The sequence below is a fragment of the Marmota monax genome, unplaced genomic scaffold, assembly GCF_021218885.2.
Source record: "Marmota monax isolate L192 unplaced genomic scaffold, Marmota_monax_Labrador192_F-V1.1 WCK01_AAM20220418_F8-fsc00064, whole genome shotgun sequence".
Taxonomy (NCBI): domain Eukaryota; kingdom Metazoa; phylum Chordata; class Mammalia; order Rodentia; family Sciuridae; genus Marmota; species Marmota monax.
Window position 1 is genome coordinate 9,518,615 of NW_026694542.1, and position 19,222 is coordinate 9,537,836.

Consider the following 19,222-nt stretch of genomic DNA (forward strand, 5'->3'; position numbering starts at 1 on the left):
ACTGCTCTGGCACCAAACTACGGCCCCAGCCCAAGCTTTGGTATTTAGCTAATTAATTTTCAGTCTTGCTCCTTAGCTAAATATTGTTTTTTGTGTAATGTCTTACCTACATCCCTCATGTTTTATTTATTTATTTTTTAAAGAGAGAGAGAGAGAGAATTTTTTAATATTTATTTTTCAGTTTTCGATGGACACAACATCTTCGTTATGTGGTGCTGAGGATCCAAACCAGCACCCCGCGCATCCCAGGCAAGTGCGTTACTGCTTGAGCCACATCCCCAGCCCATTTGAGCCACATCCCCAGCCCCCTCATGTTTTAATATGTGGCAATTTCTTTATTCAGTTCTAAATATTTTCTGATTTTCTTTCTTTTCTTTTTTGGAAACAGGGTCAAGTTTGTCTTGAACTCCTGGGCTCAAATGATCCTTCCACCCCCAGAATCCTGAATAGCTGGATCTACAGGTATATACACACCACCAAAGCCCAGCTTTTCCTAATTATCATAACAAGTTGTCTTTGACTCATTAATTATTCAGAAAATTTTCCAATTATAGAAAAGGATTGTTTTGTTTCACTTTTGCTACTGATTTCTTTTCACAGAAAAGAAATAAAGATTTAAACTTTATTTTTTTTATTTTTATCAAAGTAATCATTCATAGTTTAAAACTCATATAATACTGAGTCTTATAAGTTGCAAGCCCTACCCAATACTCCCCATATCCTGCCCCCAGAAGTGAACAATTTCAACTCCTGTGATTTCTAAATACTTGTTTAGAAGATATAATTGTTTCTTCAGTTTTTCAATCTTAAACATTATTTTCTCCTTAACGTAGAAAATGAAGTCTTAGCTAAACCATCCCCATCACATCTCTTACAAAGAATGAAATTTTCTATCAGTTTGCAATTCTGAAAAAAAATTTTTTTTTTACTCTCACACAAATTCATAATTTGGCTAAGCACAGACCTCTAAGTTGAAATTCAGATTCATTTAGTATTCTGAAGCAATGGCTTCACTATAGTCTACATTCCTTATGAAAGCCTAGTGCTATTCTGATTTCTGAAATTTCTTCCCTTTTCTTTATTTTTTCTTTGAAGTATTAAGTGTTGAACATGTTAGAGAAGCACCCTACCACTGAGTTATATCCCTTTTTAAAAATTTTCAGACAGGGTCTCACTGAGTTGTTTAGGCTGACTGAATTTGGAATTCTCCTGCCTCAGCCTCCAGAGTAGCTGAAACTGCAGACATGCACCACTGCTCTGATTCCTGAAATTTGAAAATAATATAACAGCCTTTCTTTCTTCTGTCCCATCTGAAATACAAAATCTATAAGAGCATCACTTTATTATAAAAGTTCTAAAATTTGCTTTGGTCTGGAACTTTTTACACTTCATGAGTTAATCTCTCCCAATGGTATACCTCTGCAAACTGAAGGCTCCTGCCTCATCAATTCAAATAAAATGTTTAAAATTTTATGTCTTTAATAAATTCTTCCCATTTTCTCTGTTCTCTCTCTCTCTTTTTTTTAAGGTGGATGTTGGTCCTGTTGAATTGGTTCTCAAACCTTCAACTTCTCTGTTTTCCATTTCTTTGGTTTTCCTCCTGTTTGGAAGATTCCTTAATTTCATTTTCCAAAACTTCTACCTGTTTTGTTTTGTTTTAATCATATTATACTTTCCAAAAGTTTCTTACTCTAATTCTTCCTGTTGGATGGCCTTTTGTCATCCTTATTTGATGAATGTATTGTCTTCCTCTTAATTCTCTTAAGGATATTAATTAGTTTGAGGTTCTTTTTTCTCCTTATAATTTGTCTTTGTTTCTTCTAATTTCTTATGTTACTATAATATTTCTTTGCTTTTGTTTCTTTCTAATTTCTTTTTTTTTTTGGTAATTTTTTAGTTGTTGATAGACCTTTATTTTATTTATTTATATGTGGTGCTGAGATTTGAACCCAGTGCTTCACATGTGCTAAGCAAGTGCGCAACCCCTGAGCCACAGCCCCAGTCCCTCTTTCTAATTTCTTATGTTATTATTGTTTTGCTTTGTGCTCTTTCATTTATTTCATGTTAGAAGCTTTCCCCACATGTTCGGTAATTATTGCCCCAGAGACTGGGTTTGGTCATGCTACTTGCTTTGGCCAATAAAATGTGAGTGAACATCAAACATATAATACCCATGAAAAAACTAACTTTTTGTGGTCCACCTATTTGCCCTCTGCCATGTGTAAAAAATAGTATGCTACAGATAGTGCTTAGTCACTAAAGATCCTAAGTGACTTGTAAAAGAGAAAACTTGTAAGCCAAATGGACCCCTGTAAAGTTGGTAACAAGGCTACAGATCATCAGCAGTCCTCATAAGTCATGTGTAAGCAAGAAATATTAACAAGACAAGCCACTGAGATGTATGATCTTATTTGTGGGTTCAAATGTATACATGTGTTTATATACACATAACATATTTCTGGAAGGATTCACCAAAAACAATGGAAGTGAAAGGGGTGAAAGACAGGGAATCTCAATTTTCATATTACTGTATATTTTCCAATATCTCTTAATATATTTCATGGCAAAACATTTATTTTGTTAATAATCATAAACAAAAAGGCCTCCAAAAGTACTAAAACAAAAGAAAACTACTCCAATTTAAATTTTTTCCAAAAAGTATTCATATTAAGGCAATAGATTTTCAATATAAATTTTTTTTTAAATCTATGCTATCTTTTTTTTAAGAGAGAGAGAGAATTTTAATATTTATTTTTAGTTTTTCGGCGGACACAACATCTTTGTTTGTATGTGGTGCTGAGGATCGAACCCGGGCTGCACGCATGCCAGGCAAGCGTGCTACCGCTTCAGCCAAATCCCCAGCCCCTCAATATAAAATTTTTAAAAACCTGGGCTGGAGATGCAGCTCAGTGGTAGAGCCCAGCATGTGCCCCAGGTTCAATCCCCAGTAGTATACACACACACACACACACACACACACAAACACACACAAAAAAAAAGAAAAAAAGAAAGAAAGAAAATTCTGGGAACCAGAAAACAGGTATAAATAAAAGTAAAAATCATTTATGCCAACACCCAGAGATAAACAAGACAGCATTTTATTCGTACTATTTTAGACAAATTATTCATCAATCTGAATATGTAATTTTATATTCTGCTTTTCAATTTTGCCTTACAATAAGCACTTTACAGTGTTATTAAGAATTCATAATCTGGGTGTAGTAGTACCTGCCTGTAAGCTATTTACTCAGGAGGCTGAGGCAGGAAAATTAAAATTTTGAGGCCAGCCTAGGCATCTTATTGAGACTTTGTCTCAAAAAAAATAAAAAAGGACGGATATGTAGTTCAGTGGTAAAATGCCACTGACTTTGATCAGTAATGCAAAAATAAACAAATAAATAAATTTGCAGATCTTCACTATTAAATATATTTTACTATATTGATATGTCATGATTAATCATTTCTTTAGTTGTAGACAAATTCATTAATTCAATATTTTAAATTTTTTAAATATTTTAGTTGTCGATGGACCTTTTATTTATTTTATTTTTTAAAAATGTTTTAGTTGATAAACCTTTCTCTCTCTCTCTCTCTCTCTCTCTCTCTCTCTCTCTCTCTCTCTCTTTCTTTCTTGTGCTGAGAATCAAACTCTGTGCCTCACACATGCTAGGCAAGTGCTCTATCACTGAACTACAACCCAGCCCTATTAATTCTATTTTTTTTTTTTACCACCACATACAATAAGATACTTCTAAGCATAAAGTATTTTATTATTATAATTTTTTTCCTAAGAATACATTTGGGGGAGGGGGGTATGTGCAGATTAAACCCAGAGCCTTCTGCATGCTAAGCAAGTGTTTAACCACTGTGCAAAATCCCAGGCCTTTTTAAATTTGTAGATAGGATCTCACAAAGTTGCCCCAATAGAGCTTAAACTTTCCATTCTCCTGCCTCAGCCTTCCGTAATCCCTCAGCTGGGATTTCAGGTGTGAACCACTGTGCCTGACTAAGAATACAGACTTATTAGCAGAAATGCTAGGTTCCTGATATACAATGACAATTTATTTTTCAAAACAATTACATGAGGGGCTGGGGATGTGGCTCAAGCGGTAGCGTGCTCGCCTGGCATGCGTGCGGCCCGGGTTCGATCCTCAGCACCACATACAAACAAAGATGTTGTGTCCGCCGAGAAATAAAAAAAAATAAAATAAAATATTAAAATTAAAAAAAAAAAAAAACAATTACATGAATTTATACTCCTACCAGGAATATCAAAGCAACTATATCATCGGGAATATTTTCTTCAGTTCATATAACAGGCAAAAACTAATTTGGAAACAACACTGTTTTGATATTTCTCATTAATAAGAAACTAAATATTTTTTCAACTGTTTAATTGTCATTTTCATTTTCTTCTCTATGAATTATCTGTTCTTTTTCATTTGTTCATTTATTGAATTCTTAGTGGTTTGCCAATTGATTTGTACATAATTTCTTCCACTATATTAGGTTCAGAAAGTCTTTCATTTTCTTTGTGTTTTAATAATAACATTTTAACAAATCTTTCCTTGCACGCCCAACACAATGTGCTGGTTGTACATCTGAATTACATGTGGAGTATAAAACTAGAGGTTTGAATCAATTAGTATAAGATGGGTCTAGGTAAGTGTATTTTTAAAAAGCTGAAGCTAAAAAACAATGCATTCTAGGGCTGGGATTGTGACTCAGAGGTAGAGTGCTTGCCTAGCACATGTAAGGCACTAGGTTCGATCCTCAGCACTACATAAAGACACTGTGTCCACCTATAACTAAAAAATAAATATTTTTTAAAAATGCATTCTAGAGTAGAAAGAGCCTTAGTCTTGTTTCTTGAGAGAGAAAAAAACCTTGGTGCCCCCTGAATTACAATGAACCTTTTTTATTTAAAAAAAAAAAAAAATCATTCTTAAAACTTAATCTGCTAACAACAATAAAAGATAAAACAGTACACAATAAATTTCTTTGGAATAACTAAAATGCCACCATTTATCATGGGACTTTACAAAAGTCATGTCTCTTACCTGTTTGGAGAGTACTAGGAAAAGACAAGGTAACTTTTTCATCTTCATTCTGATAGTTAAATCCTGTAGCGTGTATTTCTGGAAAGGAAAAAAAAAAATTACAAATTTGGATGGACAAGACCAAATCTAGACTGCAGCAATAACATTTTTGAGAACAAAATCTCTACTAAAGCAATTTTTTTTGGGTGGGGGGAACAGTACTAGAAATTGAACCTGAGGCACTGTACCACTGAGCTACATCCCCATCCCTTTTCATTTTTTATTTTAGACAGGGTCTTGCTAAGTTGCCCAGGCTAGCCTTGAATTTACAATCTTCCTGCCTCAGCCTTTCAAGTGGCCAGGATTACAAGTGTGTGTGACCGCATCGGGCTTTAAAATGAGATATTTTTAATTTAGTAAAACAAGAATGTCATTTCAAATTAACATATTTTAGATTATATGACTGAAGTTAAATATGTTCCTAAAAAAATTATACATTTTTCATAATTCGCAAAACTTTGGTGATGTTAAGAGAAACACTGCCATTATAAATGTGATAGCTTTCTACGAAATTTCAAGAAATGTTTCATTTCTAATCCTTTGTGACTGATGTTGTAGTCTTACTGATGAGCATCTGAAGGATTTACTAAATCGACAAAATTTTGGCCTTAAAGATATATCAGTAAAGCCAGGTATGGTGGCACACACCTGTAATCCCAGCAATTTGGGAGGTTGAGGAAGGAGGACTGCAAGTTTGAGACCAGCCTCAGAAATTCAACAAAGCTCTAAGCAACTTAACAAGACCCTATCTCAAAAATAAAAATAAAAAGGGCTGGGGATGTAGCTCAGTGATAAAGCACCCCTGGGTTCAATACCAAAAAAAAAAAAAAAAAAAGCTAATATCAATGAGAGTCCCCCCCCAACCTCTGGCCAATTGATAACAATTCAAACTACATATAAATCATATCCACATGTAAAAAAATCTTTGTTGTTACATTTTACAGAAATAAAAAGATAAAAACACACATGTAGATTAAATCAAGTCTTTAATTTACCTTCTACCAAGAGTGAGAAGAGACTACTTATTTGGCTGCTACTTTAAGATGCTTAGTTGACTCATTTAAAAACAAAACAAAACAAAAACATGTAGGCCAAGTTCCAACCACAGACATCCATCCCCATTCCAAAAGAAAAGTTACTCAAAGAGGTGGCCTTAATAAGCATGTGAAAAGATCCTTAGAATCATTAACCACCGGGCAAATGCAAGTTAAAACCACAACGAGACACCACTTCACACCCACTTAAAAAACTATAATCAAAATGATAGATAATAATAAGTGTTAGGGGGAGGCAGAGAAATTGGAGCCCTCATACATTGCTGGTAGAAATGTAAAATGGTGTAGTCACTTTGGTAAACAGCCTAGAGTTCCTCAAAAGTTAAATATAGAGTTAACATTTGATTCAGCAGTCCCACTCCTGCATATACCCCAGAAAAATGAAAAGATGTCCACACAAAAATGTGTACACAAATGTCATAGTAGTATTACTTATGATAGTTCCAAAGTGGGCTTTTGTTATCCAAATATCTGGCAATTGATGAATAAAATGTGCTATATCCATGCAATTCAAAGTTTTCAATAAAAAGAAGCCAAGCACAATGGTGTGCATCTATAGTCTCAACTACTCGGCTTGGACAGTTCTTTTTCCAGCTATCTAAACCTTTTAGGCCTCTGCTCAATTCACTTCTTGAGCTATCTATTCATTCCAGAACCATAAGAACCCTTACTCTGGAAGGACATGGTGACACATGTCTATTATCCCAGTGAGGCTATAGGATCCCAAGTTCAAGGCCAGCCTCAGCAACTTAGCAAGATTGCCTCAAAATAAAAAAAAAATTAAAAATTAAAAAAATTTAAAAGGGCAGAAGATGTGGCTCAGTGGTTAAGCATGCCTGGGTTTAATCCCCAGTACCCCACCCCGCAAAAAAAAAAAAAAAAAAAATCCTTACTCTATATCCTCTGGTGAACTATTTTTAGCATTCACCACTATTTTACATTATATATTTGCTGTTGCCTATTGTAATATTATATCTACTTGGGGGGTTTTGTTTGTGATTCCTAGCTCATAACCCCCTCATAACTGTTAAATCTTCTCCACCTCTCTCTGACTTATCTTAGTTGATAGAGGATAAGACCCCCATTTCAGAAGGGGTTCTGAAGAATCTGAAGAGATAGGCGATGCTGAATTTCCCCACCTAGTCTATTAGATATGTAATGAAGGCTCCATAAAAACTCAAAAGGAGGTCAGGCACTATGGGACAGGCCTATAATATTAGCAACGCCCTCCTCCCCCCCCCCCACGCACTGAGGCAAGAGGATTCCAAGTTCAAGGCCATCCTGGGGAACAGCCCAGAACCTGTCTCAAAATAAAAAATAAAAAGAGCTGGGGATGGGGCTGGGGCTCAAGCAGTAGCAAGCTAGCCTGGCATGCGTGCGGCCAGGGGTTCGATCCTCAGCACCACATACAAACAAAGATGTTGTGTCCGCCAAAAAACTAAAAAATAAATATTAAAAATTCTCTCTCTTAAAAAAAAAAAAAAGAGCTGGGGATCTAGCTATAGTAAAGCATCCCTGTGTTCAATTGCCAGTAACAACAACAACAACAAAAAAAAACTCCTTTTCAAGAAGATCATAATATACCTGACAATTCATTATTAATTTAATTATAACTAATTGGTTATATATGTATAAATAAAGGCTCTTTTTAAGAAAAATCCATTTATTTCTTAGTTGTAGTAAAGGACACAATACCTTTATTTTATTTATTTTATATGTGGTGCTGAAGATTGAACCATACTAGATGAGCACTTTACCACTGAGCCACAACCCCAGTGCCTAAATAAAGGCTCTTATTGAAATAATTTATTATGTGAGTGTTGCTACATTTCAGAAAAAAAATATTTTAAATACAATTGGCATTTTAAAATCTATGCACAGGGCTGGGGTTGTGGCTCAGTGGCAGTACACTTGCCCAGCACGTATGAGCCACTGGGTACAATCCTCAGCACCACATAAAAATAAATAAATAAAGGTATTATGTCCATCTACAACTAAAAAAAAAAAGATTTAAAAACATCTATGCACATATAAAATATTTGGATACAGAATGCATGAGTGTCTATGTTAGTAGTCTATTAATTAGAAGTATAGTAGTATATTGATTATTAATAAGAAGTAAAAAAAAATTTTTTTGAAGGGGGTAGTGCTGGGGATTAACCCAGGACCTCACATATGCTAAGAAGGCACTCTACCATTGAGCTATAATCTCAGCCCCAGAAATAGAATTTAAACATAACCCTAACTTACATAAAACTATATGACAAGAAAGAGCTTACACTCAAAAACCAATTACAATACACTCACTTTAACTAAAAGTTTACTTACAACAATATAGACCTAGAGTTTTCATTTAATAAGATGGGCTCATAAACTGGATTTTCAATGTCTTATTTTAAGAATTAAGATAATTACTTAAAGATAATTACTTAAAATTAAGATACAATTTTAACTATAAGTAAAAAAAATTCAAAACTATGTATACGATATGCTATCATTTGTGAGCACAAACTTTCTCATACATGACATCTATAAAGGCACAGAAACTCTGAGGAAGGATATGTGATAAAAGATAATTATCACCATGAAGGGGGTTGGGAGGGTTGTATAATCTATGCTGTTTTCACATTCTGAATTTGGCATCATGTGGCATATATTAACTAAGAAAGTTTTCAAATGTTTAAAATTACTTTTTAAAGATATTCATTTTGAGATCCTAATCAAATTTTTATAGCCAGTCTGCTAATGAATATGTGATCCTATTCTGGGTCTTCCAAGAATGGTTTAATAAGAAGAAGATGCTCTTGCCTAGGTCTTTAGGTTTTGGGCCACCCATAGTTTAAAAATTATGATTGTTCTTATAGAACAAAGAGGGTACAGTGACTCTCACCTCATTTATATAATCAGTCAGTCTTGAAGGGTAACAGTCCTCAAGGAGCAACAATACTTTATAACTAAAAGAAGGCAAACACTTGTATAGTATTACTTTAGTTTGTGCCAAAATTTCAGAGCCTCCCTCATGTGAATTCTTCCAAAATACGAAGTTAATTTTCTGCTCAACATTTGTGCAGATATGCTAATATTTAGTCCAGTGTGTTTCCTTTAAATATCCCTGCTCAGGGCAGGGATATAGCTTAATGGCAGAACACTTCCCTCTTCTGTGGTAAAATGTCCTTGGTTGGAGTCTCAGCACTGCAAAGGGAAAAAAGGTCCTTACGAAACAAACTTCATCTTCTGTGGCCTCCTCTATGAGCCCATCTATTTAACTCCTAATTATCACCATCTCTGCTGACTTTTCCTGCTTTTTACTTAATATAGTAATTCTGGTTCTCCCCTTTTGACAAAACAGGCCTTTTCTTTGGCAAACACACAGCACCATGAGGGACCCTACTGTTATTGTTAGAATCAATGCGTATTATCGATAAATAATACAATCAGTAATTTTAAGGTAACTCCTGCTTTCCTTATTAAATAGTATTTAGATAGCAAAATTTTCTTTAGAAAAACTAAAGTATGTCCATGTGCCCTTATGAACTTGGAATATCTTTATTTAATCATTTTTATTCAATCAGTACTATAAGGAATAAAAAATGAGGAGTTTCCTTCCTATAAGTCTCACTGATTCTCTGGTCTCTTTCATTAACAGAATTAGCACAGAATATTTCTAGATACTTTAGTGCCATCTCAAATTTATTTATTTATTTAGGGTACTGGGGATTTGAGCCAGGGGCAATTTACCACTGAGCTACATCCCCGATCCTTTTTATTTTTTATTTTAAGACAGAATCTCACTAAGTTGCTTAAGGCCTCACTAAACTAAGGAGGCTGGCCTTGAACTTGTGATCTTCCTGTCTTAGCCTCCCGAGCCTCTGGGATTACAGATATGGGCTACCACGATTGGCTCAAATTTAAACACTATTGGTAAATACTATTGGTATTCATAAAAATGAAAAATGCTGGGTGCAGTAGTACATACCTTTCGAAATGGTTTGCTACTCTCTTGACCCAGAAACCTCCACAAAATCATGCAAATCAATAAGTTCAGGGGCTAAGGGTATAGCTCAATGTAGAGTGCTTACCCTAGAATACACAGGCCTTGGGTTCAATCACTGGAACCACAAAAAATAAAACTCAGTTAAAGAGGTTCAAATCTTTGTGTTCACACTAAGAACATCCATGAAACTGCCATCAAGGGTATGCATACCCAAAAAAACACAGAGTGTCTGGAGGATGTCACCTTAAAAAGTAATGTTTGAGGGCTGGGGTTGTGGCTCAGTGGTAGAACGCTTATCTAGCATGTGTGAGGCACTAGGTTTGACTTTCAGCACCACATACAAATAAATAAAAATAAAGATTCATTAACAACAAAAACAACAAATTAAAAAAAAAAGCAATGTGTGAGTGCTGGGTGCAGTGGCACATACCTTTAATCCCAGCAGCGCAGGAGCCTGAGGCAGGAGGATTGTCAGGTCAAAACTAGCCTCAGCAACTTAGTGAGGCCCTAACCCTAACCCTGTCTCTAAATAAAATACAAAATAGGACTGGGGATGTGGCTGAATAGTTGAATATCCCTGAGTTCAATCTTCAGTAGCCCCCAGAAAAAAAAAAAAAAAGCAATGTGTGCTATTCGGGTGTTACAATGGAGGAGTTGGAAAGTGTGCCCAGGCCAAACAGTGGGGCTGGACACAGGATTGGTGGCTTAAAAGGAGTAATGAATTTCTGTTGCACAAGCTTAAAAATGCAGAGAATAATAACTCAGAATTTGGGGCTGGAGATGTGGCTCAAGCGGTAGCGCGCTCGCCTGGCATGTGTGCGGCCGGGGTTCGATCCTCAGCACCACATACAAACAAAGATGTTGTGTCCGCCGATAACTAAAAAGTAAATATTAAAAAATTCTCTCTCTCTCTCTCTTAAAAAAAAAAAAAAACAACTCAGAATTTAAGGGTTTAGATTATAGATTATGTGGTCACTGAATATTTGTAGGTGAACAAAGCACCCAGGATGCATGGCTGTACTTAACAGAGCTCATGGTTGGATTAACCAATACATGAGTTCCCCCTGCCATACTGAAATGACCCTCAGTGAAAAGGAAAAAGGCCAAGCATGGTGCCACATGCCTGTTACTCGCAGTGATACAGAAGGCCGAGACAGGATGATCCAAATTCAAGGCCAGCCTCAACTGAGCTCTGTTGGATGTGGCTCAGTAGTTAAGTGCCCCTGGGTTCAATCTCCAGTACCGCACACCCCCAAAAAGAAAGGAAGGAAAGAAGGAAGGATGGATCAATTATTCCTAAACCAGAAGATAATTTGCATGAAATATATCCCTGAAGAAACAAAACCTTATGGCACAAGAATTGATTATGGTTTTATCAATAAAATAAATGCAAATAAAAGTTTTATTTAAAAAAGGGAAATATAGGGCTGGGGCTGGGGCTGGGGCTCAGTGGTAGAGCACTTGCCTAGCATATGTGAGGCACTGGGTTCAATACTCAGCATCACATAAAAATAAACAAATAAAATAAAGGCATTCTGTCCATCTACAACTACAAAAAAAATTAAAAAGGGAAATATAAACTGTATTTAAAATATATGGGGGAGGGGGGATAGTAGAAGATAGGAAAGGTAGCAGAACACGACAGTCACTAGTATGGCAATATGTAAATCAATGGATGTGTAATTGATGTGATTCTGCAATCTGTATATGGGCTAAAAATGGGAGTTCATAACCCACTTGAAGCAAAGTGTGAAAGATGATATATCAAGAACTATGTAATGTTTTGAACAACCAACAATAAAAAAATAAATAAAAATAAAATAAAATATATGAAAAGGGGGTTGGAGGTGTAGCTTGGTGGGAGATCCCCTGGCTAGCATGCTCAAGGCCTTGCGTTTAATCCCCAGCAATGAAAAAATTCCAATATATATGAATTCACAAACACATACAAATGAATATTTTCATTGCACGTGTACACGTGTATGTATATGTTTGTGTATATATACAAACATGAAAATATGAAAAATTTGTAATACTAATAAAGAAATTCAAAATAAAGACACTGCAAGATAACCAATTTTTAACCTATCAGATTAAAACAAGGATAAAAAAAATCTCAGATATACTGCTGATGAGGGTGTTTCCTTAACAAATTGGTGAATATTAGTCGAATCTCTCTGAAGTGCAATTTGAATATCAATCACAATTACAAAATACAAGCCAGGTCTAGTGGCATAGGCCTGTAATCCCAGCAACTGGGGAGGCTAAGGTAAAAGGATCACAGGCTTGAGGCCAGCCTTAGCAACTTAGAGAGGACCCACCCCTCCATCTTAAAAAAAATAAAAAAATAGAACTCTGTGGTAAAGCAACCTAAGTTCCCCTGTACTTAAAAAAAAAAAAAAAAAAAACATAATTATAAAATACATACTTTCATATATATTTATTGAAACAGAAAAAAAGTCAATCAAAATTGTTACTGTTTATGCCAGCCTTATATATACAGATATATGCACACACATATATTTGAAAAAATTCTTAATACAAAATAAAGATGTGTATGTGTGTGTATACGTGTGTGTATGTGTGAGTGTGTATGAGTGTACGTGTATACACATAGTCTCTGACTCAGCATTTGTTCTCCCAGGAATTTATCCTACATATACCTTCCTGCATGTACAAAATGATGTGAGATATATACAAGGTTGTTCATTGTAATATGGAATTCCATTTAAATGATCATCAATAGAGGACTAGCTTGATGAATTATGATAAATTTATTCCACCAAATACCATTTAACCATAAAAAATAAGAAAGCCTTTTATGTACTGATTTATAACAACTTCCAAGATATGCAGAGCACAGAACAGTTTCTCCTAAAATGCTACATGTACATTAAAAAGGAAGTTTGTAATTCACTAAAATAGCTGCTTTCTTAGTAAAATTTAACAGACAAAATAGATTTTAAATTTAGGACACTCTCTCTGGTTCCTCACCCCATTTAACTTTTCAGTGTTAGCCTTCTACAAACATATAACATACTGCATCAAAAAAGTCTTCCTGCATTAATTTTTTTTTTTTCACCAGCAATTGAACCTAGAAACGCTTAACCACTGAGCCACATCCCCAACCCTCTTTATTTTGTATTTTCAGGCAGTATCTTGCTAAATCACTTAGGGCCTTGCTAAACTGCTGAGGCTGGCTTTGAATTTGTGATCCTCCTGCCTCAGCCTTCTGAGCTGCTAGGATTATAGTGTACACCACTATGGCTGGCTTTATGATGAAACTGCATCATGGGAAAGGATGATTGAGATGAGATGGTATACTCAGGAGGCTACCTTTTTTTTTTTTTTGATACTGGGCATTGAACTCAGGGGCACTTGACCTCTGAGCCACATCCCCAGCCCTATTTTGTATTTTATTTAAAGACACTCACTGAGTTGCTTAGCGCCTCACTTTTGCTGAGATTGGCTTTGAATTCATGATCCTCCTGTCTCAGCCTCCCAAAGCCAATGGAATAAAAGGTGTGCGCCACCACACCTGGCTAGGAGGCTATCTTTTAAAAAAGAATAAAAAGAACCAGGCATAATGGCACACGCCTGTAATCCCAACTACTCAGAAGATTGAGACAGGAGAATGAAAAATTCAAGGACAGACTCAGTAAAAAGAAAAAAATAAAGCAAAAATAGAGCTGGGGATGTAGCTCAGGGGTAGAGTGCCTTTGGTTTCAATCACCAGTACTGAAAAAAAAAAAAGAAAAAGAAAAAAGAAAATCACTGAAATAGAAAAAAAAAAAAAAAGCCAGTCAAAATTGTTACTGCTTATGCTAGCCTTGTGCAGACAAATCTCTAGTAGATTTTGCTCTGCCATTATAACAAGACAACAGATATATAACCCAAAAATTCTAATATCAGAAATGCCAATTCAACTGTACTTCAAAATTTCCTTTCTAGCTGGGTGTGATGGTGTGCTCCCATAATTCCAGCTACTATGGAGGCTGAGGCAAGAGGACACCAAGTTCAAGGCCAGCCTGGTCAACTTAGAAACTGCCTCAAAAAAAAAAAAAAATTTTTTTTAAAGAGGGCTGGGGATATAGCACAGTATAAACTGCTTGCCAAGCATGCATAAGGTGCTGGGTTCAATTCCCAATATCTCACACACACACATCCAAAAAAAAAATTACAAATTTAAATGTCTTCCTTTAGAATAAATTTAAGAGCTCTTTGTACAGTATGATGACTATAATTAATGACAATATATTATATTCTTGAAAAATACAAAGATACTAGATAGATGATCTCATTACAAAAATAATAACTATGTGAGCTAATTAATATATTTGTTAAATCAGTAGATTTACCTCTCTCCACATATATACAAATATATTTAAAAACACAATGTTGTACATAATAGATATATATTGGTTAACTTAAAAATAAATACAATTTTTAGGGCTGATGATGTGGCTCAAGCGGCAGCGCGCTCGCCTGGCATGCGTGTGGCCCAGGTTCGATCCTCAGCACCACATACAAACAAAGATGTTGTGTCCACCGAAAACTAAAAAATAAATATTAAAAAATTCTCTCTCTCTTTTAAAAGTAAATAACTAAATAAATACAATTTTTAAAAGTAAATTTAAAAAGACTGTCTTCTTCTAAGCCACTGCAGTAAATAAATAAAATAACATAATAAAGGTAACATAATCTACAAATTTCTATATATCCCACATGTGCCTATATATTTCAGTACTGAATCAAACATAATGTTTTTTTTTTATTTTTAATCCAGATGACAAACCTCCTATCATATTATTCATTTTAAAAAGCAATTCATGATTCAATGAAAAAGAAAGTGCACGGTCAACAAAGGATTACAATAGCCACTGCTACTGGGAACATAATACTTCTTCATAAACCCTCAAATGTGTTGCATTGGGGGAAAAAAAAAAAAATCATTCTGGAGAAATTCCAAAGGAGACTAAAGAGAAAATAAAATCAAGAGCTCAGAGATACATCTTACTTTACAAGGATGCAAAAGGACTTCTTTCTCATCCTCAGGCATAAGAACCATTCAGACATATGCATAATTAAAGTTCAAGCCAAACCTATCTGACAATTCTCTATTTCTAAATTGACCCATTATTTATGTAACATAGGATGATACTATCCCATTGAGCTATCTAAAAAGTATAAAAAGAATGTAAATATGGCAAATATAAATCTCGTCCAACAAAGAAATTCCTTCCAGGGTATTCCTATTCTTAATAAATGATTACTGAGTATTTAGTTATAAACACTCATCAGCAGTACAAACACTAAAGTAATGCAAATATCTGGAGTCTAGACCCAATTTTGCCATTGATTAAATGGTATGACATTACTACTCAATTCTAGATTTTCATCTGTAAAATGATTAACTTTATTTAAAGTAAGAATGGAGCATAATTTAAACAAATTCTCATTCTCCTTTACCTGACTCCCCTGCAGAAATAAAAATGTTCCATGGAGGAGGGATTTCTTCTTAAAAGTAGTAAAGGACTACAAGACTAGGAAGTCAAGATGAAGAAGAGTATGGGTTTCCAGAACGGAAGCTTTGCACTCTAGGTCACTTCTGCTCTGGAGTCATTTGCTGAGTCTGCTAGGCCTCACAGCCAAAAGTCAGAATCCAGGACCAATTAAGAATGGGAGGGCTGGGGATGTGGCTCAAGCAGTAGCGCGCTCGCCTGGCATGCATGCGGCCCGGGTTTGATACTCAGCACCACATACAAACAAAGATGTTGTGTCCGCCGAGAACTAAAAACTAAATATTAAAAAATTCTCTCTCTCTCTCTCTTTAAAAAAAAAAAAAAAAAAAAGAATGGGAGCTTTAGGCTAGGGTTACAACTCAGTGGTAGAGTGCTTGCTTAGCATGTGTGAGGCACTGGATTTGATTCTCAGTACCGCATACAAATAAATATTAAAAACTAAAAGAATGGGAGCTTTGATAAACCACGCTTCTGCTTTGGACTTAAAATCTGAAAAATAATATTCTCATAATAAGAATGAACAAGAAGAAAGGTAATCCACTCATGGAATAAGATTAAACTTCAGGGGCTGGGGATGTGGCTCAAGCGGTAGCGTGCTCGCCTGGCATGCTTGCGGCCCAGGTTCGATCCTCAGCACCACATACAAACAAAGATGTTGTGTCCGCCGAAAATTAAAAAATAAATATTAAAAAAAAAAAAAAAACTTCAAAAACACCCTTGCAAGTCCTGATAGTAAAAAAAGATGATCCATCAGTAGTATTAACCTTAAGATGAACAAAGATGAAGCAAACAAAAAAATCTTCTCCAGAAGATGATACCACCATTGTATTTTGAGCACCTATTTTTCCTAATTCAGTATCTAGTATTCAATCAAATAAACCTTGGCACGTCAGCAGAAAAAGACAAGTTGAATCAAAAAAGCTAAATCAATGGGCAACAAAATAAAATAGGATCCTCTAGATGAATCCCAATAAAAATGTGGCAGGAAATGATGCTGGGAAAACTGGATATCTATACAAAGAATGAAGTCTGGATCATTACTTTATACCATTAACTCAAAATGAATCAAAGATCTAAATGTAAGACCTAAAATTATAATGTGAGAAGAGAAGGGCCCAATGCTCTCCAAGAGTTACTTTTTGTTCTTCTCTCTTTGACAACCATGGTTGCCCCCAAAATATTTCGTGGTCAGCCAAGACTACATCAGACACCCCTTAGTCATGGCCACTGGAAGACATTTTGCTTTGGCTGTCGCAAATTTCAGTGGCATGTCAATCCCAGATAACTCTGTCCCACAGCTTCTCTAAATAACTCAAGCCCTCTGCAGCCACTTCAGTTGCCCCATCTGTGAGAAGCCCCTTCTTACCCATGACCAGGTAGAAAATCTGTGGTTAGCCGGCAAGATACTGCATATGCAAGGACCCAGGCCGCCTTTTGATCTATATAAGCAGGCTTCCACATTTGCTTATTCGAACAGTCTGGGTACTGCTTCCCCTAATGCTGTAACATAAATCCAAATAATGCCTCTTTGGGATGGTTAAATTTTGCCTATTCATGATTTCTATCTCAAGTAGAGCAGGTTCAGCTGATAACCCTGAGGCTGCTGGCACTGAAAGAGGCCAGCAGCAAGGGATGGTCACACTGAGGGCAGCTAGCAGCAGAAGAACTGTCGGGAGCAGCAAATAAATCATTACTTTTCTAACTGGATAGCCTTGAACAGCAGACTGCTGCTTCTGAGAATCTTTCCCTGTAATGGTGCTGAAAGACACACCAATTTGCAGGTGGCCACTGTTAATGGGGCAGATTCCATGCCTGGCATGGAATTTATGAGTTCTATAGCTTTGAATTCTGATGGCTGCTGCCCTGGGGTCAAAGAAATATGGGCATCCTCAATAGCCTTGAGGCACCAGCTGTTTAGAGGAAGAGAAGATACTGTGCAAGTGGTAAGACTCTGATCAATCCATTTTCCCCACAGCTTCTCGTTCTTGTTTATCTTAAAAAAAAAAAAAAAACTTTTCTCACAATAAATCCATTTGATGTGCTTCCTTATAAATAAAGGTTGGTGGGCTTTTTCTCTTTGTTAGGGATTACGTCTAATCCACCCCCCATCCCGCTGTAAACTATTTTTCGTGTCTTTTATTTCTCATTATTACTTCAGACATTTATTTTCTCAGCTTGCTCCCAACCTTCATCTGGTTAACTGTTCCCTTGCTGTGCGGGACACAACAAGAGGAGAACAGTAGGTAGCCATGGATAGCTACCAGAAACGGCTAGCTGCAGCTGCTGGAAGAGTTCCAGCAAGTTCTGGTTGTCAGGAGAATGCTGATGAGGACTGCTAATACTAGGAGCCGAAAGTCACTGGTATTCAAAGCTCAGAGCTGCTAACAGTAAGGGAGCTGCACTTTACCTATTTGTGATTTCTATCCAAACTGAGCAAAAGAACCTTCAGCAGATTAATGAGAACAATACTTAGAAGAAACTGTAAGAGAAAAGTTTTAGAACATCAGAGTTGGTATTTCTTAACTATGACACCAAAAGCACATACAACAAAAGAAAAAAAGACAAATTAGACCTAATCAATCTTAAAAACCTCTGTGCATCAAAGGACACAGTCAACAGAAATGGCATAATGGAAGAAAATATTTGCGAATCATACATCTGACAAGGAATTAAAATCCAGAATATATAAAGAACATATACAACCTCAATAAGAAAAAAAAAAAACCCTGATTTTAAAAATGAGCAAAGGATTTGAACAGACATTTCTTCAAAAAGGATTTACAAATGAACAGCAAGCACATGAAAAGATGTTCAATATCTCACTAAGAATTACAGAAATACTGACCAAAACCACAGTGATGCCAGGCGTGGTGGCACACACCTGTAATCCCAGCAGCTCAAGAGGCTGAGACAGGAGGATTGAGAATTCAAAGCCAGCCTTAGCAAAGGCTAAGCAACTCAGTGAGACACTGTCTCTGAATGAAATACATAAAAAGGCTGGGGATGTGGCTCAGGAGTCAAGTGCTCCTGAGTTCAATCCCTGGTACCAAAACAAACAAACAAACAACAACAACAAAAAACAATGATACACCCATTAACATGGTCACTAATAAAAAAGAGAGAGAGAATAACAAGTACTGGTGAAGATGCGAAGAAATTAGAACCTTTGTATACAGTTGATGAGACTCTAAAATGATGCAGCCACTAGAGAAAACATTATATTTTCTCAAAAACTTAAAAATAGATTTACTACAAGATCCAGAATTCGCCTGGCACAGTGACGCACACATGTAATCGCAATGGCTCAGGAGACTGAGGCAGGAGGATTGCAAATTCAAAACCAGTCTCAGCAACTTAGCAAGGCCCTAGGCAATTCAGACCCTGTCTCTAAAGAAAATATTAGTGGGAATGTGGTTCAGTGGTTAAGCACCGCTGGGTTTAATCCCTGGTACACAAAAAAATAAAAAATAAAAAAAATCTAGAAATTCTACTTCAGAATATGCCCAAAAGAACTAAAATTAGGGTCTTAAAGAGGTATGCGTGTATCCATTT

General features: G+C 35.9%; 1 protein-coding gene across 1 annotated transcript in view; it reads right to left on the bottom strand.

The window, feature by feature from the left end:
• The window catches only part of Npepps (aminopeptidase puromycin sensitive), a 95,818-nt gene that overhangs the window by 46,756 nt on the left and 29,840 nt on the right, over window positions 1-19,222 (bottom strand). The window contains exon 3 of the mRNA XM_046420428.2: window positions 5,061-5,138. Within this exon, the coding sequence (XP_046276384.1) occupies window positions 5,061-5,138 (78 nt within the window). The remainder of the gene's footprint in view (window positions 1-5,060; window positions 5,139-19,222) is intronic.